Source organism: Lepus europaeus, chromosome 10 (genome assembly GCF_033115175.1).
Source record: "Lepus europaeus isolate LE1 chromosome 10, mLepTim1.pri, whole genome shotgun sequence".
Classification (NCBI taxonomy): Eukaryota; Metazoa; Chordata; class Mammalia; order Lagomorpha; family Leporidae; genus Lepus; species Lepus europaeus.
In genome coordinates this window covers 86487886-86512123 of record NC_084836.1, presented here as the reverse complement: position 1 = coordinate 86512123, position 24238 = coordinate 86487886, and the positions used below count along the sequence as shown (strand labels likewise).

General features: G+C 36.3%; 2 protein-coding genes across 6 annotated transcripts in view; one reads left to right on the top strand and one right to left on the bottom strand.

The window, feature by feature from the left end:
• Window positions 1-24238, top strand: part of LOC133768127 (ADP-ribose glycohydrolase MACROD2-like) — a 728541-nt gene that overhangs the window by 354725 nt on the left and 349578 nt on the right. The window lies entirely within an intron of this gene.
• On the bottom strand, window positions 241-13743 carry FLRT3 (fibronectin leucine rich transmembrane protein 3). Of its 5 annotated transcripts, XM_062203846.1 has the most exons (4): window positions 13535-13743; window positions 11569-11701; window positions 4668-5421; window positions 241-3683 (listed from the first exon to the last, which is right to left on the bottom strand). In XM_062203846.1, exon 4 carries the CDS (start codon window positions 3629-3631, stop codon window positions 1682-1684), a length of 1950 nt encoding a protein of 649 aa, XP_062059830.1. In that variant the 5' UTR covers window positions 3632-3683; window positions 4668-5421; window positions 11569-11701; window positions 13535-13743; the 3' UTR covers window positions 241-1681. The 5 variants fall into 5 exon arrangements, with proteins under 5 accessions (XP_062059830.1, XP_062059831.1, XP_062059829.1 ...); XM_062203847.1 differs by lacking the exon at window positions 11569-11701 and having other exon boundaries at window positions 4668-5447; XM_062203845.1 differs by lacking the exon at window positions 11569-11701.

The following is a 24238-nucleotide window of genomic DNA, read 5'->3' as shown; positions in this document are numbered from 1 at the left end:
TTTTCCATCTAAAGAATGAACAAGTAAAATACGAGGAAATGAATTTTATATTTTAATCACTGAATTATTTGAAGTAAAATGATACACAACTTCAAGATATTGCTTTTTCTTTTATTTGTAACTAGCTTTTATTTTATGCCTAGAAAAATACAGGGGGTGTTTAGGACTGATGTGCTGGGCAGTTTGCTACTTTACTGACAGTAACACAAGCCCGAAAAAGCAAGCACAATTATTCTGTACTGTTTTTTTAAGTTTTATTCAGCAATAAGACCATAATTTTTCATATTTAAGAAGTATGAAAAATTGTCGAGTTTTAAAAGCTGAATACATGTAGCGTTGGATCAAGGCACATACAAGACTGGCCAAAGGGCGTACAATGCACTTTGGTTCTTTGTTGAAAAAAAAATCATGGCAACAAAAAGGTGATATGGTTTTTTAACCAAGTAATAGCTCACAAATTCAGTAGGAAGCTAGAAAGAAATGTTACATTACAAGTTCATCATGTAATATCTGGAAAATTGTGATAGTAATGGGCAGTATTCTTGATCATTGTGAAAGTAAATTGAACATTTATGTACAGTGTTAAAACATTTCACATAAACCAGATCTAAATTTGTTTTCTAGTATTTTTCTTTCAAATTCTCACTTATTTAAAATACTACTTTCCTGTATTGTTGAGGGGACTCAGTCACACTGCTACCTTTTTATTATGCATAAGATTTCACTTTTACTTCCCTTATAATAAAAATGTAATGAATACTAACAATTTCGTTTGTAGTATTCACTTTTCAGAAACCAGAATGGTGAAGACAAAACCAAAATGCAATTCCAATATTTGTATTCATTACACTATACAAGTCTAAGTTTTCATATTTTCCAAAGTACACATTTCCCCCCACCCTCTTACTTGGAAGCAAACTTATTGTTTTTGTGAAGTTCTCCATTCTCAAAGCTTTGTTGTCAATCACTTTAACTACAGACTTCACACTCTTTTTATGCCTGCTGATTATTCAGTTCCAAAGATATGCTTAACTTTCCTAAGGATATCTAATTTGCCTGGAGCAAAAATTGAGATATGCAGCAAGTTTGATATTGCCCATTACTTCACACATTTTGATTTATTCAATATCACTGGGATTATACAAATTTAATAATTGGAACATTATTTCATAGCTATTTTTTGAGATTTAATTTTTCTCATTCAGCCATCCAGCCAGGTTTTTATTTTTTGTTTTTTTTTTTTGTTTTTTACATTTTATTAATACCAAAGTGAAAAATGGCCTGTGCTTATACTACAAGGATCTCATGTGAACGCAGTCCTGATTGTTCAACACAGCAAGAAATTCACTTTCACAGTCAACAAGTCATCTTACTCAGTAGAACACAAAGTAAATGGTTTATAACTTCAATATTTGCAAGGAAAATACAGTACAAATTACTAAAAAATACTAAAATATAGAATTGTCTTCAGGCATCTCCACTACATCAATCGCAGTAGTAACCTGAAATTTGAAACTTTTAATAAAAAGTTCTTAAATATAAATTATATGGCAAATGTACAGTACATTGCTTTTTTCAGTTTTTTTTTTTTCCAGTGTTTTGCAGTAGAACAGGGTTCCTACCATCACCACCCTTAGGTTTTAAAAAACCTGAAAGGCAGTCTGCTATGAATCCTTCAGCATCATGAGTGTGAGTGATCTGAGTCTGGGATACCACTGTCTCTGTAGCTTCGGTTACTACTGCTTTCACTGTGATTGTTTTTGTACAGATTCATTCCATTAGGAGGAAATATGGTGTGTATTACAAACTCCTCCTTTGAGATGGGTTCATTGCTTATTGGTAGCATCTGAAAAGAAGTCTCCCTGATTTCCAGGATAGAGTTGTCCTTCTTAGTGCCAGCTTCTGCATAGTCATCCTTTCTTCTCCTCCCCTTGCTGTATGCACAGTTCCTTGAGAACAGTGATCCATTCCTATGAACATACCAACACACTAAAGCAAGAAGGGCAATGGTCACTAGGGCCACAGCCCCTCCAATGATGGCAGCCAAAGGTAAATTGGGGTTTTTGTAAGGTTCTTTCTCTTGCTCTCGATTGAGGGTGGTTGTAGGGTTGTACATTCGAAGGGGTGCTGTTTCTGTCTCAATACAAACAGGAGTTTCATCAAATAGGTAGAGGTTACTGGTTTCCATGGGAACCATGCATACTTTATAGGGTGAATCAGGTTCCAGGGCTGTGACCAAGTATTCACTGCGTTCCCCTGTTACGATGGTTTCAGTTATAGATCCAAATGCTGGGCTATGGCCCAGTTTAAGCCAGCTGAGTCTTAAAGCAGTCATAGGTAGAGCAAGTTTCCAAGAGATATGAATTGTGTCAGAGGTGACAGACTTCACAGTAATTGTAATTGTTTTTCTTGAGGGACTCCCAGTGGTTCGCTGATCCTTGGTGAGCTTGGGATTCTTAACATCCGGTTGTTTGGTAACTGGAGCTGGCCACTGTCCTTGAGCAGGATACACTGTATTGGGTATCGCAGTGGTTATCTGAATGGTACTTACAATCCCACTGTCCTTACAGTCAAACAGGTCTGCATTGAGATCCTTGATAGCCATCCCACGGACTTTCTCTGGGGCTTGGCACATGAGCCCACGCACATTGACCTTCACAGGTAGTGACTGTAACCAGTCACGTACCCATTTCATCTTGCACCCACAATACCAGGGATTGTTGCGAAGAATCAGTTGGGTTATATTGTCCAAGTCATCAAAGATACCCTGAGGTAAATTACTTAGGTTATTATTTGACATATCAAGTCGATAGAGCTGCCTTAGATAGGAAAATGCATTTGGGGGCACCCGATTGATGTGGTTATCTTGAAGGTAAAGCTTCCTCAGGTTTGTGCCTGGAAGGTTAACTGGTGCAGCCGTCAGGGAATTCCGTACCAGTGATAGTTCAGTTAAGTTAACAAGGTTGAAGAAAACTTTGTCACCAAGTCCATGGTTGTTCAACAGGTTTCCATCTAAAACCAGGCGTTTTAAGCTAGTGAGACCTTGAAGAGATGGTGATGATATAGTGGATATGCGATTATCATCCAAGCGTAATTCTTCAATAGTCCGGGGCAAGCCCCAGGGAATTGTGCTGAGATGATTACGAGACAGGAAAAGAAGACGGAGATAGTTGCTGTCTCGGAATGCTCCTTCTTCAATGCTAACAGCAGAGACGGAGTTATCATCTAAATGTAATTCCTCCAGATATGGAATTTTTGAAAGTGAATCATAAGTGATAGTCCTTATGTTATTTTCTTGCAAATGTAACTCTTTTACATACTTTGGGAGGTTGGTAGGAAATTCATCTAAACTATTGTGGTATAGGTATATTCTTTCTACTTTCAGCAAGTTTTTCAAATCTGAAGGAATCCCAGCATTGTTTATTTGGTTGTTCTGAAGGTATAGAGTTGTAGCATCCTCTGGTATTCCTGTTGGAATGGATGTCAGAAAACGATCATTACAGTAAATGAAACCTGCGTCACATCGACACACAGATGGACAGGATTTGGCCATAACTGATAGAGGTGCCACTTGAAGGAATAGCCCAATTTTAGTCCCAATGAGGAAGATGCTCCAGGCTGGGCTGATCATGGTCAGCAGTGTTAAGGTCTTTACACAAGGTAGCTTCAGTCAATTCAGAGCCCTAGATGGATGGAATAAAAAGAAAAACAAGAAATATTCAGGCCTAGCATACTGTAAGTCATTAAAAAGGTATAGAAACTAAAATATTTATTATCATTTTCAGTATTTTAATTTTTTGATGGGGATGAACTTTGGCTTATGGCTAGGTAGCCAACAATGAGCACAATCTTAAAATCTCTTTATTTTAAATGTTTCTAGTACAGAAATTTTTAAAATCCATGCCTTATTCAATTAGATTTTGAAATGTTAAAATATTTTACTGTATAATCTAAAGCATTTTATATATACTTGATATTGATCTTACAATCAGTCATCATCCAAAGTAGCTTATAACTTTTCATAATATTCATAGTAATTGACACATAGGAATATGATTTGTTATATTTAAATATAATTTTACTTTTCTTGAAAACAAATTCTTATGTTTGCTTTTGTTTTAGGTAAAGAACTATGCAGATATAGAAATGTGTGGTTAAAATGTCTCTACTCTTACTATTCAAGAACAGTTGCATATATCTTGATAATAATCTCAGTAAAACCAATCATTTTCTGGAAGAAGTATCGCTAGCTATTTTATTTTATTATTAATACCATACATTGTTTAGAAGGTACTTCTAGCAATAAAATAAGAAGTCTTTCCTTTACCTTAGGGAAAGAAGCACATAGCTAACACATCCAGCTAATCTAAATAGAAAATTTCATTTCCAGTTAAACTTTCTTCTGCTCCCACTTTGTCAATGTTTCATACTACATGATTTAATAACATCATTCATATTTTTCATTATTTTCTATTTCATAATATATTTTCACAGTGCATGTATCTTTTTCTTCAATTTCTAACCTAGAACCTGATTCAACTTTCCCCATGGCTGGAGAATTATTGATTTATACTGATGTACTGTGTAATATAATCTCTTCTGCAGATTTAGGTATTAGCCTTTAGGCTTTTAGGCAAGAAAGTAAAATACTTTAATATTTTTCCTACCTTATTGAAGGATGTGAGTAAATTTTGCGTGGGTGAAAGTCCAATGCACATATATTAGTTTCCTGCTGAGGGGCTGGGACTTACAAACTCTTGTTTAGTCCTTGGAAATGTTCTTCACTGTTTATTCAAGTAATCCTATGCCGCACACACCTCCAGATCAGGCTTGCTGTTGTCAATGTACATTCCAGCTGCGGTTCAGCATGGTGGGCAAGCTCATTAAAGTGGGGGCCAGAAACAATTCAGCTTCCTGTTACCATGTGGAACACATGGCTTCCTATGTTGTTTTGTTTTTCCTTTCTGATAGTTTCTGTGTGAAGGTTCCTTTTGTGTAGCTTAATTCCCTTAGTGGAAATTGCCCTCTTTGAAATTCTTATTGGCTCTTCTGTGCAATGTGGTCAGAGATAGTAACTTCAGATCCTCATGAAGAAAGCCATTCATGATGCTAAGGCCTATATAGTAATAGTTTTTTCAGTCAGCTACCCCCTACCTTTATTCCCATCCAGGATTATCCAAGTATAAACTTTGTACAGTAGCTACATCCTGAGGTATGATTACCTGCTGTGAAATAGCTATTTCCAGCTTTGCTTCTTGCTGCTTTCTCAGAGTTTCTGGTGCAGTCACGTTACACAAGAGCAAGTATTCTCTTTTGAGAGGCAATGGAAACAATTCAAATATTCTTCATGGAAAGAGAAGGAAGCATATTAAATTTCTTTTATTTTTCTCTTCCTTAAAACATACTGGGACTGAGCATCTCCTGTGAAAGTAAAAGGTTTTAATGAGCTATTAATAATGAACTTTAACATACTCGAGAAATTTCCTAGAGATTTAACTTCAATTCTTTCTTGAAGAACTAATCTTACATCATAGTCGGTAAAAAGGGAAAGGCTGACCTCTTGGTTTTTATGCTTCAAGTTTTTTAATATAAAGTAGGAACTGAAGTTGAGATTATCATCAAACAGATATTTTCTACTATGAACTGATTCTTGGTGTCATACTGATATAAACATAGAGACAAAGCCTCCTTGAAAAGACAGTATGCCCTTTATTTCAAAATCAGGTAAATCTTTAAAAGCTAACTTTTAAATTTAGACATAAAATGAAAAAAAAGTTTAAAAAGACTATGTCAAAAACGTGAGCAAATATACAACAAGGATTTTTGCTATAAATGTCATGGTAACTTTTTAGACATTTCTGATCATGTAACAACACTTACAATTTAGGGAGGTGAAAGGATCTTGCTTTATTAGCCTTTCTTACTTGTTCAGTGCCCTACTTCTTTCTGTAGGTCTCAGTTCTCCTGATTGTGAAATGTGGGCACCATCATCTTTCTCTTTAGGGTTATGTCTGAGGACTACTTGGTGATCCTCAGGTGTTCTTGCCCCAAAGGTGGCTAAAAAGTTGAAATTATAATTGGTTTTTAAGTGGAATACTATTATAATTTTCTTTTAGCGATGTGAATAAACTTGAAAGATCTGTTTTTGGAGTGGAGAGAACTTTATTCCAATCTATCATCTTTTAAATGCTCATTAAGAAAGCATATCAAAACTTCACTCGGCATTTATTTCTCTCTGGGTAAAAACATGAGCATGCTAATTTCCAATAAGTGTATTTTTTATTTCTACAAGAAGACTTTAGTTTGACTAAAGAGGCCAGTGATTTTAATGCTGTATGTCTGCTTTGTCCATTATCTAATGTTCGTGAAAATTCTTTAGGGGCTAAGGAAGGTAAGTGATATTAGGGTGGCTTATGCATGTGCTCTCTGTACCTGTAGGGAACATTTGAGTATCATGGAAATATTTGACCCTGAAATTAAGGACTAAAGTAGAAGCAATTTGCTTCTCCTCTAGTTATTACCTAGCATCCAACAAGGATAGCATCTGTTCCAGAATTCAAACACACCACTGAAACAGGCCAAAATTTGTGTTTCTGGTTTTCTAAATATTTTGTTTCTGTTATGTTGCCACCAGATACCAATGCTGCCATGAGCTGTATTAACAGAAAATTTTTTAAAAATTACAAAGACATGTAATTACTATTTAGGCAACTTAAAACAAAAATAACAGTTAGCAGATGGATAAAACAGCCTATGAGGACTTTTGCACAGAACCCACATAGGAAAGTTTAAGTGATTTATTGTTTAATGTGAGGTTTTACTGTGATGCCTTTAGGGTTTTGCTCATTATTGTTAAATTTCAATAGTGTATTTTCTTGAAAACTGTTGTTTTCTCAGTGTGTGAAAATGGAAAACCAAGCTATTGAAAACATAATTACAAAGTTAACTTTTTAAAAATCTGTTGTAAATGTTTTCGAAGCTTGAACATTATCCAACATAGAAAACAATGTGATTAATATGTTAAGAAAATAATTATTTTTGTTGAATTGCATTAGAACTAATTAAAACTATTATAAAAATAAAGAAGTGAGAACTTAGTGACAATGTTACCAATAGTCAGGCATTTCTCATATTCTAGGAATACCCATGAGGCAAGGCACATACCAAAATGGAGTTGATCAATCTAGTGAATGAGGATTTAAGAACTGTTGATTGTTGCCTGAGTCAGGTCAGATCCCAGTGTGTCTAAGCTGAGGATTGGATTGATAACCAGAGATAAAATAAATGTCTTTTATCTTGTATCCTGTATCTGAGCTAGATATATTTTACTCAATCAGGCATTAAGAATATGTATTGATTTTCACATTTTTAACCTAGAGAAGAAAAAAATCTACATTGGTGTGAAAAAAAAGATTAATTTGTTTATTTTACCTGCTTTATGCTTGTGAAACTGCTTCCTCTGCTGTTTGATTATGCAAACTTAGGTTTGTCATTCATACAATAGGGGTAATAATGTGGGATTAACAGAAAGCTTGAAATCTCATTAAGGTCTTGGAAAATGCAATTCTCTTCTCCTCAAATTGCATTAAAACAAAAGGCAAAAACATAAAAGGAGTTTCTTAGGAGAGAAGGATACTCTTTCAGAAATAAAGATGCTACTCAATGCTCCCCTCACATCCCCTACTCCCTGTACCTAAGCTCAAAACAATTCAATTCATGTTTGTGTTTTATAGTTCTCCTTCCCCTTTATTCATTAAATCCTAATGTCAAACGGTTTTTTTGGCTTTGGTTTTTAGCATATTAAAGGCTGTAAAGATCTCTCCATCAAAACTGAGAGAGCAGGCCTGGCCCCAGACTTCTCTGATTCTGATCTTGATCTACATATTCACACACATAGACACTGTGGTTGAATGTGCTTGAGATGGAAAGAGAAATGACCCCCACTGGCATAGACTCTGTGGCCAGGTTTCCACAACATCGACTTCAGAGCCTTTCCGTCAGCATAGGCTTGAAAGAGGCCATTACTTGTGAACAAAAAGCAATCGATCTTTTAGAAAAAAATATTGTTAATGGGGCAACTTGGAGGGGAGGGAACCATAAAGTAAGACTTGGTTACTTAATGGAATGTCTTGAAATTATTAACAGAATCATTACATTTATGTAACACTTAAAACTCACAAAAATAAGAAAAAAAACCATCCACCAAACTATGAATTAGATTTTTAATAGGGATCCTTTTATTCAGTTTCTGTATATAAATAAAAATTTTTGGAGCCTTTTTTTTGCATTTATAGTGTAGTCATATAATCTGAAAAGCCTCTGGTTTATTTCCATGATGGACCTAAGAAAACGCCTAAAAAGAAAAGGATGCTCTCATTTTGAGATATTTTTGAAAGGCTACTATCACTTAAGAATTTGTATCTAAATAGAAAGCTGGTATTTAAATAAAATGAAGAACTTGAGGCAGCCTACATATTCATGCGATTGCTTCTCTACTACTACAACATTTTCGAGGTGATGATGTTGTGACTTGAAAAAGTATTTCTCCTCTTTTGGGAATATCACTTGGATTCAGCTAAAGCTTTGTGGTGGTAGAGTGCCACCTTCCTGAGTCTTTTCTTTCCTGCCATTGATTTAAATTGATTTTGATTTGACTTGTTTGATCATTACTCATTTTTTAAAAGAAAATCTTAAATATAAGGTGATTTTGAGTTTCTTCTTAGTGATTTGCCTCACAGAATGATTATTTAAGGCTGCGAATGTAAAAAAAATGCAAAACTTAAAAGTCCGAAAACAGAATGGAATGTAGAATTTTTAATCCAAGTTAGCTGCATTATTGATTAAAGCTTTGTGATTGAAGAAAAAAAAAAGTATGAATGTCTGTGAATATTTCAAGGTAAATTGGAATTTATACAATAATAATTTAGAATATTAGAAAAGCAATTTCTTTATGAAGGCTTAAATTGCTACTAAAAAACTCAGCAAGATGAATAACCTGTGAATGAATGCTAAGTCTTTGTAACAACAAGCGGTATTTCAAATAAACTACACGTATGGTTAAACTGAAAAACTGGAGTACATCAGGTTAGTTGATAGTGACAGCAAAATGCTTTCTAAGCAGCCTGTCTGGTAGTTAAATTTTCCACGATCATCAGATTTCAGGAAAGTTCCAATTCTTTTGTTTAATGCCAGGCGAGCAGAAGGACCTCTAGCTCTCCTCTCGAGAGTCGTGAAGTCTGAAGGGTTTGCTGAGAGGCAGAGAAGCCAGTGTGCCTTTTCATATGTGGTTTTATCCAGACCATTTTCCAGCCTGGAAGCTTTTGTTTCATTTATGGAAAATCGGGGATAAAAGTTCCAATGTAAAGGATTATTTTTACTCTTTTTATGTTGCTGGTTGTTTCCCCCAGTAGATTTTTGATAAATGAATGTAATTCTGCTTCATTTATTTTGGCTTGTAAAATTAAACTGAGTATCCTTAAAAGAAAAATACAAACTGGAATGTTATCTTTCATCATAGGGAATGCAGCTCCCTTTTATAATATTATAGCCAGACTAAATGAATTATAGTGAAGCAAGACTTGTTAGAATGAGTAAGATATTAATTTGGAGGGTGGTGAAGGTGAGTGGTAGAGAGTTTGGTGCAGGAGCCATGCTTAAGTTCGTGCTGACTTTTGAGCAATTGTAATTAAAAGTATGCTTACTTAAGGTCAAACATTTTGTCATTGCAAGTTAGAAATTTCTTTTTCAGTGTGTGAATACAATTTGTTTGATGTACTTTAAATTTCCAGTATTTAAATCCCCACTCACTAATTCAACAAATATTTGAGCCTACTGTGTGGTAAGTACTTGAGCTCCTTGGTGAGAACATCTAAAATCATAAAACACATTTTTTTTTTTTTTAATGTCTGAGTAGGGCATTACTGATTTAAAGCAGAAAAAGAGGAAGAAAATCAGCAGTAGATAAACTGATCAATCTGCAGTTCAGTGGCACACTTTAAAAGTGGTGTCTAACCAAAAGTGGTCTGTGGGTTTTCTCTTCAAAGTTGCCAGGGTAACTTGTGCACATGTAAAGTGAAAGAATAAAGAACAAAAGCTGTCATTGTCTCATCAAGTGAGAGCAATTTCTCCCTCCTCTCATTTAAACATACTCATACCTGGAGAGAGCTTTTATACATTTCTGACATTTGATTTTGGAGTAGGAAAGAGATTATGCATATGCAGGGTAGAAAAGAGAAACTTTATTACTTAAATTATATTTGATTTATTTTTACTTGAAATCTGTTTTCTCTGGAAAAATCAAAGTCCTGAAATCTGCTCCTTTATACAATATAAACATGGCTTTCAAAACTATCTTTTAGTGGGAAGTTTAACCAGATTTAGTGGTGTTCATCTGCATTTTATTTTGAAACCAGAAAATGCTTGCTGAAATGCATATACCTATTTGATTGGTAAGGGAAGAATACTGTTTCTGAAGACGTTTACAAACCATGTCTTTGTTGGAAATTGGTTTGTCAGCTTTTAGTAAATTTTTAAAATGCTGGAATGTTAGAAGGAGCTGAGAAATATTCCTTTTTATGCTCTGAAGAGAAACTGCAGTTTTGAGGATTAATATTGCCGAGAGATTTACTGTAGAGTTTTTGCCCACTGGGGGGTGGTACACTCTACCAGAACACTGCTTTCAGAAGCCGCAAGTCAGATGTTGGCTGCTGCTGGCCAGTTTTTCTCTGCTTTAATTACAACAAAGCCTCCCGTTGAGAAGAACAGTGAAGGCCTCTGGGGCAAAAGGTGGGGGGTGAAGGAAAGGGGGAGTGAGGGACCAAGGAGAGGAGAAATTACAGCTTTTGAAAAATCTACTGAATCCTATTTCCCTGTCATTTATGGTGGTCTTCACTTCATTTTAAATAATTATTTATTATGCTTTTTAAATAAACTGGTTTGAATAAAAGAACATATAAGTCAACTCAGGATTTTTAAGTTAGCTCTCTATCTTGCCATTAATCACACTGTTAATGTAGCCCACCCACCATAGGAAAGGGAGGAAAAGTTGAGAATTGACCAAAATAGCAACTCTAAATGAAATATTTTTTAAATAAACAGAATTAATATTAGTATGAACATTTGCATATCCAAATGAAAGAAAGAAGAAACGTATATAATATTGACACAAGGCAAATTCCCTGTTATTGAATTTTGTAGGGCTTAAAATTTTCAAAATTATCCAGGAAAAGGAGAAAGCTGAAGAATGTGTGGCCAAGAAAAGCATGGAAAAAAAAATCTCTCTTGCATATTTAAAGCTGATAATTGTATTTTTTATCTGGAGAGACTGAGTGTTCATTAGGGTCTTGTGTCCCTAGGCAGGAGATGCTGAGCATAATTGGAGTTTCTATTTGATTGGGCAACATAGTCTAGAGAAGAAACTGGGGTAAAGATAATTAATAGCTTGCTAACAAAGTCTGACAGCCACAAGATTTCAACCAAATTTATTTCACGCCGCTTCATTTAGCTCTGAAAAAGTTTTGATAGAATTGGAAGCTCCTTAATTAACACTTGAAAGCAAAAGAAACATACCTTATATTTTGCTGCCACATTTAGTTATGATAAATTTTCCGTTTTTCTTCTTTCTGTAAAAACTTTATATGTTGCCCAATTATGTATTTCACAAACATTATGTTTAGGAAGTGTTTAACAGGGCATTTTGAACCTAGGCATAATTGGTTTTAGAAGGGGGGGAGAGCAGAGAATTGAAAAGCCCAATTAATAACTGATAGATAGTAATACTGGAGCACAATATTAATGAATCAATTATGTTTATTCATTCACCAATATCTTTGCTGATCCTTGGACTTGCTATGTTCTGGCAGTGCTGTATTTAAAAAAATTAAACTGTAATTTTCTTAGTTAAATATATACAATCATGTTTTTGTAACCCTGTTTTTTATTTCAGTTTAATAAATAGATTTATGTACCTATGTATATATATGTGTATATGTGTGTTCATACACTTATATTTTAAAATAAGTGGCATACTTAATTGATCCTCTCATGATTGAAACCTGGCATGTTATGATTAATATTTGTGGTGTTAGTAATCTTAATGTTATTGTGGTACTACTTTTAAAGAGTTCATTCTTTTTTTACTTATTTCTAAAGAGATTTAAGTATTAATCCTCTGTGACTTTGGATCAGGCATAAATGATTCTACCTGAAAACAGACAAATCTATTCTCTATGTTTATGCTGGTTAGGATATTCTGATGCAGTTAGGGAGAAATGAAAGCTGTTGATACAACTGAAGCACTTTTCTAATATCTTTATTCATGTTGTTTCAGGCTAATAAAAAACATGCATATGTATTTTAAAGCAGACAGATTTATTAAGAATATTTAAAATAGCTATTAAAACCAATAGAGAATTTGGTTCCACAATAGAAAAATATCAACGTTCTTCTTCTTTTCTTTTAAATTCTAAGTAAGTAAATTAATATAAACCAACCCCCACTCAACATGTCGAGAAAATAGGGGCCTGTTGCATCTTTACCTCTATGCAACCATCTTGTTTCAGACCTAATTCATGAAAAAAATTTCGAGATTATGCATTTAACTACTTTTTGAAAGCTTTGTGTAAAAAAATGCATTTCTTCCAAAATAAGATTTTCCTGTTCTAAGTTGCTAGTGAATGGCTACTCTGCATATTCCCACTAGCTGAGGGCCCAACTCATTTATTTATTTATTTTTCTCTCCCGCCCCGAACTCACTGCATACATCAGGGATAGCTTCTAGGGTGAGCTTTGTTAGTTTATCTGAGTAGACTTAGCCATTTACTATGCTAGTCACATACTATACTTGCCCAAGCAATGGATTTGAAATTCTACTGGAGAGAGAATATGGTTTGGAATAGTCTCTCTCTCTTCTGAGTTGAATTTACTAGTTAAGATTTGCAAGCCTGAAATGCTTAATGCAGCTCAGGCTGGATGGCAGTGCAAGCTTTAAAATCTAGGTGTAGCTGTTAATCCTTTACAGAGGCACATAAGTCTCCAGGAGTAGCTCCGGTGGCTGTGAGCAAGATGTATGCTTTTCATGTACTGCGTACTCATGGGCTGAGGGATTATTGATTTTCTCTCACAGTTGTAAAAACAGCAATTGGTGATCATACCACACATACAGTACACACCAAGTTAACAAGATCTTTCGTTTTCCTATCTGAAAAATCTGCCTTGTATTCTTTAATAGTTAACATTTAACTTTCCTACTTGCTGTTTTCCATAAGGATATTTTCAAACAGCAATTACTCGAGACAGAAAACAACTATTTATTCCTTTTTTAATTCAAAGAAGGTTTTAAGAAACTTCTTGCATTTGGTTTTATAGTCAAATTTTTCCTTGCTGGCTTACATGAACGCGTATCGCTCCTGCTAGTGACAGAGCAAACGTTCCTATTCGGATTCCTCACGGCACCACCGCATTTCTTTCCAGAGAGTAAAAACCACGCAAACTTTCTGGGACAATAATAAAGAAAAAAAGCATGAAAAACACTTACCAGAAAGACGAGAAAAGGCAGTCGTATATACACTGCCGCTATAGCTGTAATTCCATTGACTGTGAATTGGAGTAACAACCCTCCCCCTTCCCCCAAGCGCTGCGTCCAGTCCACACAAAGCCAGCGGCAGCTGCAGGCTGAGCTTGTCCTGCTTCACATCACTCCTACACTGAGGAGTGCGCGAGGGAGAGCATTCCAGTTTACTGCACACAGCCCACCTCCAAGTCTGAAGTTTAAAGCTTCACCTCGCAGTGGTTGAAGAAGGGGGTGATGTCATAGATGGGCAGGACTTAGCCAAGCTCTTGTTCAGTGAGGTAACTGGATAATCAGACAGATGAGCTTTGCAAACGCTAGAGGGGGTGAGAGAAGCCGGAATGAGCCGCTCAGCCTGCCACAGCTAGGATGCCGTTTGGTTTGTGGGCAGCCCTTTGGAATCTCAACATTTTCTAAAGTTTACTACAACAAGGTAGTGGTAGCATAATTAGAAAAAACGCAAGCGTGTTAAAAGGATGTTTATTAGGTTACAGTAGAAAAACATTTCTTTTTATTTTTAAGCCGTCTGTATCGAAAAGAAGTTAACTAATATCTTATTCTTTTTATTATTGAGTAGTTACAATCATATGATAATCGTGGAAGATGAAGGCCAGTAACCCCAAACATGAATATTTATTTGGCAAAGAGCAATTTCAAATAAGTAAGCAAATCATTTAAGGCAAGAAGAATAGGAATGCCAACAGATAACTTTTAGAGGTGAAGAATTAAGTTATTGTTCTATGTCTGTTTTAGAAAGTGAAATTATGTTTCCCAGCAGCCAGTGTTGTGGTGCAGAGGGTTAAGCCCCAGGTGGCCTCTCAAGTCAGAGCACTGGTTCTGAGTCCTGGCTGTTCCATTTCCAATCCGGTTCTCTCCTGATGTGCCTGGGAGACAGCAGATGATGGCTCAAGTGCTTGGGCCCTAGTCACCCATAAGGGAGTCTCTGATGGAATTCTGGGCTCCTGGCTTTGGCCTGCCCAGACCTGGAAGTTGGAACAATTTTAGAGTGAACCAGTGTGTGAAAGATCTGTCTCTCTGTCTCTTTCTCTCTTTTCTCTGTCACTCTACCTTTCAAATATATAAAATAAAACTACATTAAGAAAGAACGTTTCCTTTACTTCTACTATATGTCCACTTCTTTATAACTTAGTAGATATAGTATTCATACTAAAGGATCCCCAATAAATGCTTTTTTTAAATGAAAGAGTATTAAATAAAACATTAATAGAATATTTTCTCTCTAATAAGTTCTTGCATCTTGGAGCATGGGTTCACATATAAACATCTTAAGAAAAAAAAATCTTTCAGAGGACTTTTGCCTAGATTAAATTGTTATTTTAATTTAGATAAATTAATAAACACCACACAATTGCAAGACATGAGATTATAAATTTCTACAACTAGTTAACAGGATTGTAGACTTTCATTTTTGTTTGATTTCCATAGAGTGGTTTCTGCTGCTTGGGCAACAATTTCTTTGGGCTTGTAAGATTTCCATTAAGCATATGTCACATTTCAATGTTGTTGATTTACCTGGAGAGTGATTTTCTTTAATATCTTCATTTGCTTTATTCTTAGATTCTTGATTTTCTCCTGTTTTGTTTTTTTGTTTTTGTTTTTTTTAAAGTTCCTCTGAATGTTTGTTTCTAAAGGAGGCCCACTAATTGTCTTTCCCAGGAGGGTTTGATTATGGCCTCTTCATTCACTTCATTCTTTGAAGTGAGTTTTATGTTTAAATGCTTATTTGATAGCTGATTGACTTTATGAGTTCCCCCTCAAGAATGGAGCATATCAAAGCAGAAGGTGAATCCTTGATAAGAGGTGTATGACCCCTATTGTCCTGAGATGACACTTTTGTGGCCTCAGAAAACAGAGCATTAAATACGGGAGTTTTAAAATTTAAAATTTACAGAAAAGCCAACTTCTTAGTGCTGTGAGATAGTATAGGTTAAACTGAGATGCAGCTGCTGTATTTTTGGAGAGAATAGGGAGGCGGGACTAGTAGATAATCTCTTAAGAATGGGTGGATTCTTTTCTGTTACTGCAAAACAAACACATGGATTAAATTATTTTATGAAATAATTCTTTCTAGAAGTCATTTTCATATGGGAGTTGGTTCCATTCAAAAGGAAAATTTTTGCCTAGCCAAATTCCTATGGGTTTATATACATATTTAATCGATTTTTCTCCATTCAGGCAGTCCTTCAACAGAAAAGAAAGATAAATGGACAATTTGATTTATAGGTATCTAAAAGAAAGTAAACTATCGTGGGAGTTAGGCATTCTGAGGTTTTCATTCTCCAGGCTGCCATTTGTTATATGACTTCGTATTACCTGCTCTGGGCTTTGGTTTCATCATGTGGCAAATAATGGCAACAAGAATTTATTGAATGATAATTATGTATTGTTACTTTTTTTATCTTTCATCTTATGGGTTAAAATATAGAAGACAATAAATTGTGAAAAAGCTAATTTCTACTAGAGGTACTGACTCTGGAGGCAAACTCTTACTAAACCTCCATTGTCTTACCCTGTCAAAAAATACATGCTCTTTTGCTGCCTCCATTTTCCCCCTCTTGCTCTTATCAGTGACCTGAAATGCTGCCAGTTATAGGTGAACTTATAGCAGTAGATGCCCCTTTTCAAATAGTACGCACCACCCCTGGAAAGGTTAAGAGTTATCATGAGCTATTTCAAATAGATTGCTTCTCTCCTTTTTTTTTTTTTTTTTCTTTTCTTTACTTTCTTTTTTTTTGGAGACCGGCTACCATAAGGGAATATCAGCCCTGTTTGCAATGGAATGGAGGCTGGTAATCTTTGGCATGAAGCTTTTTAGGCTGCAGTAGGAAGGGAGAGGCCACTGCAGGAAGGACAGCTTGGTGTGCAGGAGCAAGTGTAGTATAATGTGGAAGAGCATGGGCTTTGGAGTCTAGCATACCTGGTATCCATCTTGGCTTTGCCACATGACTGCAGCCAAATTACTAAATTTCTTGTGTTTATTACCTCAATGCCTGACTCAAACCACTCAGTAAAGTTAAGTGGTGGCTGACATTAAGATGGGTGCATCTGAACAACTGGAATAAGAAGGGCATTAAAAAGTGGGAGAAGGGGGGCTGGCACCGTGGCTCACTTGGTTAATCCTCCGCCTGTGGCGCCGGCATCCCATATGGGTGCCAGTTCTAGTCCAGGTTGCTCCTTTTCCAGTCCAACTCTCTGCTGTGGCCCACCAGGGATGGTCCAAGTGCTTGGGCCCTGCACCTGCATGGGACCAGGAGGAAGCACCTGGCTCCTGGCTTCAGATCGGCGTAGCTCCGGCCGTGGCGGCCATTTTGGGGGTGAACCAACGGAAGGAAGACCTTTCTCTCTGTCTCTCTGTCTCTCACTGTCTAACTCTGGCAAATAAATAAATTAATAAATAAATAAATAAATAAATTAAAAAAAAGAAGTGGGAGAAGAATACACAAGAGGATGTAAGAGAGGACCAACTAACAGAATTTTCATACTTTTCAATTTCTTGTTGAAGTAGCTCTGTAGCTGTGAAATAGTGATGGAAGTGGAGAGCGCAGACTTTTTTACTGATTTGTTTTACTGTTGTCCTCATGCTTGTCAGTTCCATGTTCCCAGGACTTAACACATGGTTGAGTTGTAGTAGACATTTTGGGATGAAAAGTTGTTGTTGTTTTGTATTTCTTTTGCTTTGTAGGCTATCCTGTGAATCTAACATGGTACATGAGAAATGCACTTCAGATTGAAACTAAGTAACTTGGAAATGAATTCCATATCCCAATTTTAAAACCCTAATGTTGGCCAGCACCGTGGCTCACTTGGCTAATCCTCTGCCTGCAGCGCCAGCACCCCGGGTTCTAGTCCCGGTTGGGGCGCCGGATTCTGTCCCGGTTGCTCCTCTTCCAGTCCAGCTCTCTGCTGTGGCCCAGGAAGGCAGTGGAGGATGGCCCAAGTCCTTGGGCCCTGCACCCACATGGGAGAGACCAGGAGAAGCACCTGGCTCCTGGCTTCGGATCAGCTCAGTGTGCCGGCCATAGCAGCCATTTGGGGGGTGAACCAATGGAAAAGGGAGACCTTTCTCTCTGTCTCTCTCTCTCTCTCACTGTCTAACTCTGCCTGTCAAAAAACAAACAAACAAACAAACAAAAACAAACCTAATGTTATCTACACTTGCCATATCAAAGAATTTTGTGATTTTCTTTTTGTGAGAAGGTGTGCGATGTTCCTTGATGGAGAGCAGGGGAGACTGGACTTGATGTCAGGTTTCCCAGGCTCCGTGATTTACTTGTTTATCCAGGCAAAATGTAAACAATAACAACAAACAACAAAAACCCCAAAATGACTTTCAGTGCCTAACTCCCAGCTGAAAATGACCACAACACATAGTTATTTCATGGAACAGTTAATTCAGGTCTTTCAATATGTCTAGATTTGACTACTTCATTCACTCAGTCATTTGTTCGTTCATTATACACATATTTATTGACTACTTCTCCTGTAAAAGAAACTAGTAGGTCTAGATGATCACCAAACCACCTCAACTTCAATGTTTTGAAATTTTAGACTTTGTTAAAATTCCCTTAAGTTTTATAAGCAATCTTGATGACTTTTCTTTCTTTTTTCATGCTTCATGAAAATAGTTTTCAAAGTTTTGTGGGGAAAAAAAACAGCTAGGCTTTTGCTATATTAAATATCTTGGACTATTATCAGTTGAGAATATTTTAGTTGCAAGTGATTCAAAGTTCAAACCTTATTGCCTAGTTAAAAATTGGAATCCAATGGTTCATGTAGTTGAGAAGTTGGGATGCATAGCCTAGTTTCAGGCAAAGTTTGATACACATCAACACGTTTAAATGACAAAGTTTAACATATGTCAACAAGAATACAGTTTCTCTCTGGCTTTCAATTCAGCCTTTTTTCACTCTTGGCAGCCTACTTGGGCTATGTGCAATGGACCCTTGGCAGCTTCTGACTCTCCAGGAGTAGTTCCTCATACCATATTCCCATAGCACAGTGTTCAAAGGTGGAGAAATCTCCTCTAGAAGCTGCTATATGCAGTCTGGTAATTCATGTTTTCTCATTTGTTTAAAGTTGATCACATGCTCATTCCAGAATCTGGTTATGTGAAGATGGGGAGATTGGCTACTGAACTTAATTAAGCCCAGGGTAGGAGCTGAAGATAAGGTCAACACCACTCAAACATGTGGCTCAAAATGGAAGAGAGGGCATGACCCAAAGGAAAATGGGGTACTGTTAGTCTGAGAAGGAAAGAACAGATGCTGAGGATTAGCTCATTTTCAGAGTATTTGGTATGCTGAAACTTGGGCATGTTTAATAAATTTATAAACTGGAAGCTGTACATTTTCTCTTCTTTTTTACTTCTCCCTTTTTTAAAGCCAGAATTTCTGTGAAAATTGCCAAAACATCTTTAAAAGATTTTCTATTCATAGACCCTCTCAAGTCTAGCCCCATTTTTTTCTGTCAACAGGTAGTGATGCATGTCAGAGCACATCAGTACTATATCTTAGCATGAGCCTATGGGATGTTAATAAAATGTAGAGTGCACACTCAGCTATCTGGAATTCTGTGAAGTCAGGCCAGATGCTTAATGCACCAGTTAGAAATTGTACCACATCGTTGTGAACAATTCCAAAGGGTATTGGAGAAATAATTAGATTTTAGCAAGTTGCAGAAGCCTTAGAATACTAAGAAGGTTTTAAAAATGCTAAATTAAACTGTTCTTCTGATATTTGCCTTTTATTAGTCGACACTTAAAATGTGCCCTCCAAACAATCACATATTCCTTTTAACTGTATTTCCAAAACATTCTTCACTGGAATGAGATCTGTCATTATAGGACTTGAAACAGAAATCAAGCAAAATCAGAGTGTTATTTCCCTGCCTGCTTGCCTGCCTGCCTGCCCACCCTCAGCACTCAAGTTAGACTGTTTCACTTTGGGGATTGGGAAGAAGATGATTTAAACAAAAAGCAAAACAACAACAACAACAACAACAAAAAAAAAACTGAAGAAAGAATCCCCTTGGCTTTCTAGGAAAGAAAGGAGGAGCTGTGATTCATATCCTTAGCCAAAAGTGGTGGCGTAAGGCAACTAGATAGTGAAAAGCTAGAAACCTCTGCATCCTTGCTTCCATCCCTGCGCATGGCCTCCATGTATGTGAAGGCTGAGCAGTGTACAACTCCAGCTGATGTAGGCCGTGACCTTGAACCCTTTGTACTCGCCAGTGCCCTGCCATCCTTTCGTACTGTGTTTTAAAATGAAAAAAAAAAAAAAAAATGTAAAAGAATTTTTAAAGTGTACCTTGAAAAAAAGAGACTTGGAGCAAGCAGAATGAGTTCATCCTCCCTGTAACATTTCTGCAGGAAAAGAGCTTTAGCTCTTTGAGCCTCAGTTCCCTCATCTGTGAAAACAAAGATCCAGGACCCAACTAGTTTTTATATTTTGGATTTCAAATTAAGTAGCACATGTAAGTATTTACTACTAAATCCAAGAAGCACAGACTAAGAAAGAGCTAAAAATCTGTGTATAGTTGCTTTTTATCTTCATTGTGATGAGTGGGCCAGGATCAGTTCAAAACAAGTAATCCACTAATTTTAAATGGAGCTGTGTGTTTTAACAGTTTATCTCTGGAAATGAAATAGTTATGCTTCTGCTAACTGTTCTGGATGCTCAGACCTTGAGATAATGGCATCTAAGGCTAATTCTGAGACTGAATTACGAATCAAAGGAGAGATTTCTTATCTTTGGCTATGATTAGTATGAAACATAGCCTTAGAGGAATGTCTAATGGCTAGTAAGAACAGATCAATATGTGAATGATTATTGAGATGTGTACTTTTTAGATACACAGTGGTCTGCCCTGAAGTCCTTTGATTATCTCAACATAGCAAGCCACTGCCTTAATCTGGACCAAAGTAGTCATCACTTGCAAAACATTGTCTTATTACTTCAGTATTTTGGAAGTGTTGGTGCTAATTTTTAGGAACATAAATAGGTTTTCTGAGAGAAAGATTTCTGGAAACTGTTGTCATAGTTTTCTTTGTTCTGGAAACTGACTCTAGTTCTCCTTGTGTTTGAGATGCTCTCTTTTAGAGATTGCTATTTCCTTGCAGCCTAGATTACTTAAGGACATAAGTGTTAAATGTTGACAGAAATGTAGTTAAACCAGAACAAGAGGCTATTTTCTACTATGTATATTTATAGATGACTATGGAGGCTTCGTTTTCTTCTCCTGTCTACCAGAAGTGGATTTATTACAATTAACCTTTCTTTTCCCTTGGGAATTGCTATGTATTGATTATTTGCAAGGTTTTAAGGTAATATCAGTTGTTTATACTTAGTAAATATTTTACTACGTTATCTATTCCAAATAAAAATAATTTAAAAATTAAGTCATGTTTAACATTGGAAATTTTTGGTAAAATATAAATTTAATAACTTTTGTGAGCATGATAATGACAAATATGTTATACATTAATTAGACTTATTTGGTTCATTCTCTAAGTGGTTAATATTATTTTTGGAGTTTAAAACAATTTATGGGGGCTGACGCTGTGGTGCAGTGGGTTAAAGCCCCGGCCTGTAGTGCCGGCATCCTGTATGGGCACTGGTTAGAGTCTCAGCTGCTCCACTTTTGATCTAGCTCCCTGCTTATGTGCCTGGGAAAGCAGTGGAAGATGGCCCAAGTTCTTGTGTCCCTGCACTTGCCTGTGAAACCTGGAAAAACTCCTGGCTTTTGGCTTTAGATCAGCTCAGCTCTGGCCATTATGACCATTTGGAGAGTGAACCAGTGGATAGAATAGCACTGTGTGTGTGTGTGTGTGTTCTCTCTTTGTAACTGTGTCTTTCAAATAAATGAAATAAATCTTTCAAAAAAATTTATGATTTTCAATATTCAAGTTCTCTCTCCTTTTATATGCCATTGAAACTGTACTATTACTACAATGTCACAAATACTTTGAAGGGTTTCATATGTGTCAAAATAGAATATGTTTTTTTAAAAGTGCCTAAATATTATAAAATTCACTTATATGTTAATGAACTTTTATTCTTAAAACATTGTTGTAAAAAACAAGAGTATATTTGAAAAGTAAATATAAGATTTTCACTTTGTGAAGGTATTCATTTTGATTTGGGAGAAATCTGAGGAGCTTTTGGTAATTTTTAAATTCTCTTGTTTACATAGAAGCCACAAACTATTCATGTTGCTTCCCATGCAACCCCTCTTTGTTTTCTTCTGTGGCCCAGGAACAGACTTGTCACTCCTCTTCTTCCCCGGGGCAAGTCAGAAGCAAGCTTATCAGATCGTATCTTACTGACAAAGAGCAAAGCTTGTTAGCTGACCAAAGAGGAGGAAAGGACAAGTAAAATATAAATGTCAGAATTTGATGCCAAAAATCTTAGGTTAATGGTGATTTTTAAATTTAACTAAACTTTTTTGAAAGTAGATTTTACATATTTTAATACATTTGCCTGAGTTTTACTTTATCTAGAATTTCAGCTGCAGTAAAATACTAATGGTTTTAATATTTTATACACTGTACTTGAATGAAGTCATTACTGTTATCATTATTGTTGTTATAATTTATTTCTTACAAGCAAATCTTTCATATTTGGAAAAAGAACTACATTGTATCATATGTGGTTTATTCAGAGTTTTCTTTCTTTTTAAAACAATATTTATTTATTTGAGTGTCTGAGTTACAGAGAGAGGGGGAGAGACAGAGACAGAAACAGAGGGAGAGATCTTCCATCTGCTGGTTCATTCCCCAAATGGCCGCAACACCCAGGGCTAAGCTATGTTGAAGCCACCAGCCAGGGGTTTCATCTGGGTCTCCGAGGAGTGGCAGGGGCCCAAATATTTGGGCATTTTCCACTGCTTTCCCAGGCACTTTAGCAGGGAAGTAGAGCAGCTGGGACTTGAACCAGCATGCATATGAGAAACCAGTGTTGTAGGTGGCAGCTTTACTTGCTATACCACAATGCCAACCACCATTTTAGAGTTTTCTAAGAAAAAGGATAAATAAGATTCTCATGGAAAGTAGCAGTAGCTGTCTGATCAAAAGTAAATTATTTTAAATGTTAACTTATTGTAAGGAATTTTGAATTGTTTATATGCTGTCTTCTTGGCTATTCTTATTTGTGTATTTTTTCCTTAAGGGCAACAGATTGTTCATTATTTACAGCTGCAATAGTAGAAAGGAAATAACTTCGGAAAGTTAAGAGAGTGATTTCCCCTATGTAAGTCAGGCTTTCTCCTCAGTTCATGAAATTTGAATTTTAAAACAATCCAGCTTTATCATAAAAGGTAAAACATATGGAACACACTTCAAGGCATAGGTGTAGGCAATAATTTCTTGGGTAAGACCCTACAAGCTCAGGCAACAAAAGCAGAACTGGAAAAATTGGATTATATCAAATTCAGAAGCTTCTGCACAGCGAAGGAAACAATTAATAGGTTAAAGAGACCTCCAACAGAATGGAAGATAATATTTGCCAGATTGTTATATGACAATGGGTTAATAACCAGAAATATCAGAAACTCAAAAAGCTTGCCAGTTCACATGCACACGCGCGCGCACACACATACACACTCAGTTCAGTTAAGAAATGGCAAAGGACCTGAAGAGAGAGTTCTCAAAAGAAGAAATACAAATGGCCACCAGATCTGTGACAGATTCTCAGTATCACTAGCTGTCAGGAAAATGCAAAGCAAAACACAGTGAGATACCACTTCACCCCTGTCATAATGGCTATTATCAAAAACACTGAAAGTAACCAATGTTGGCAAGGGTAGAGAAAGGGGTACTCTTGGGTATTCTTACAGTGTCAGTGGGAAAGTGAATTAGTATAGCCAGTAGGGAAAAAAGTATAGAGATTTCTTAAATTGGAAGTCAGGGCCAGCCTTGTGATTCAGTGTGTTAAACTGCCAGTTTTAATACTCACTTCCCGTACTGGAGCACTGGTTCGAGTTCTGGCTGCTCTGCTTTCAATCCAGCTCCCTGCTAATGTACCTAGGAAGGCGGTAGATGATAAACCAAGCTCTTGGACCCCTGCCATCCATATAGGAGACCTCAATGAAATTCCTACTTCTGGTTTGGCCATTTGAGGAATGAACCAGTGGATGGAAGATATCTCTCTCTCTCTCTTGCTCTGTATTTTGAGTAAATAAATAAATAAATAAAAAACCACAAACCAACTAGAACTGATCCAGCAATCCCACTACTGTGTATATATCCAAAAGACATGAAATGATTATATCAGAGAGAGGGCTGCTACACCATGTTTATTGCAGCACTCTTCTCATTAGCCAAGATATGGAATTGATCAGGATATTCATTATCAGATGAATGGATACAGAAAATGTGGTCTGTATACACAATGGAATACCAGTCAGCCAAACAAAATGAATTCCTGTCATGTGCAGCACAATGGATGGAACTAGAGGACATCATGTTAAATGAAATAAGTCAGATACAAACACTACATGTTCTCTCTCATTTGTGGGAAAATTCAGTCTGAAAGCATGTTTATTTCTAGAGGCTGGGAGGCATGGAAAAGATAAGGGGCATTTGTATTAAAAAAATAGGGGAAATTGAGTATATAGTTCATTAATTTTCACAAATTTTCCAATATGAGATGTTAA

Bases quoted from the DNA above. Each gene is read 5' to 3' on its own strand.
- FLRT3 (XM_062203846.1), bottom strand. From the start codon at position 3,631: ATGATCAGCCCAGCCTGGAGCATCTTCCTCATTGGGACTAAAATTGGG.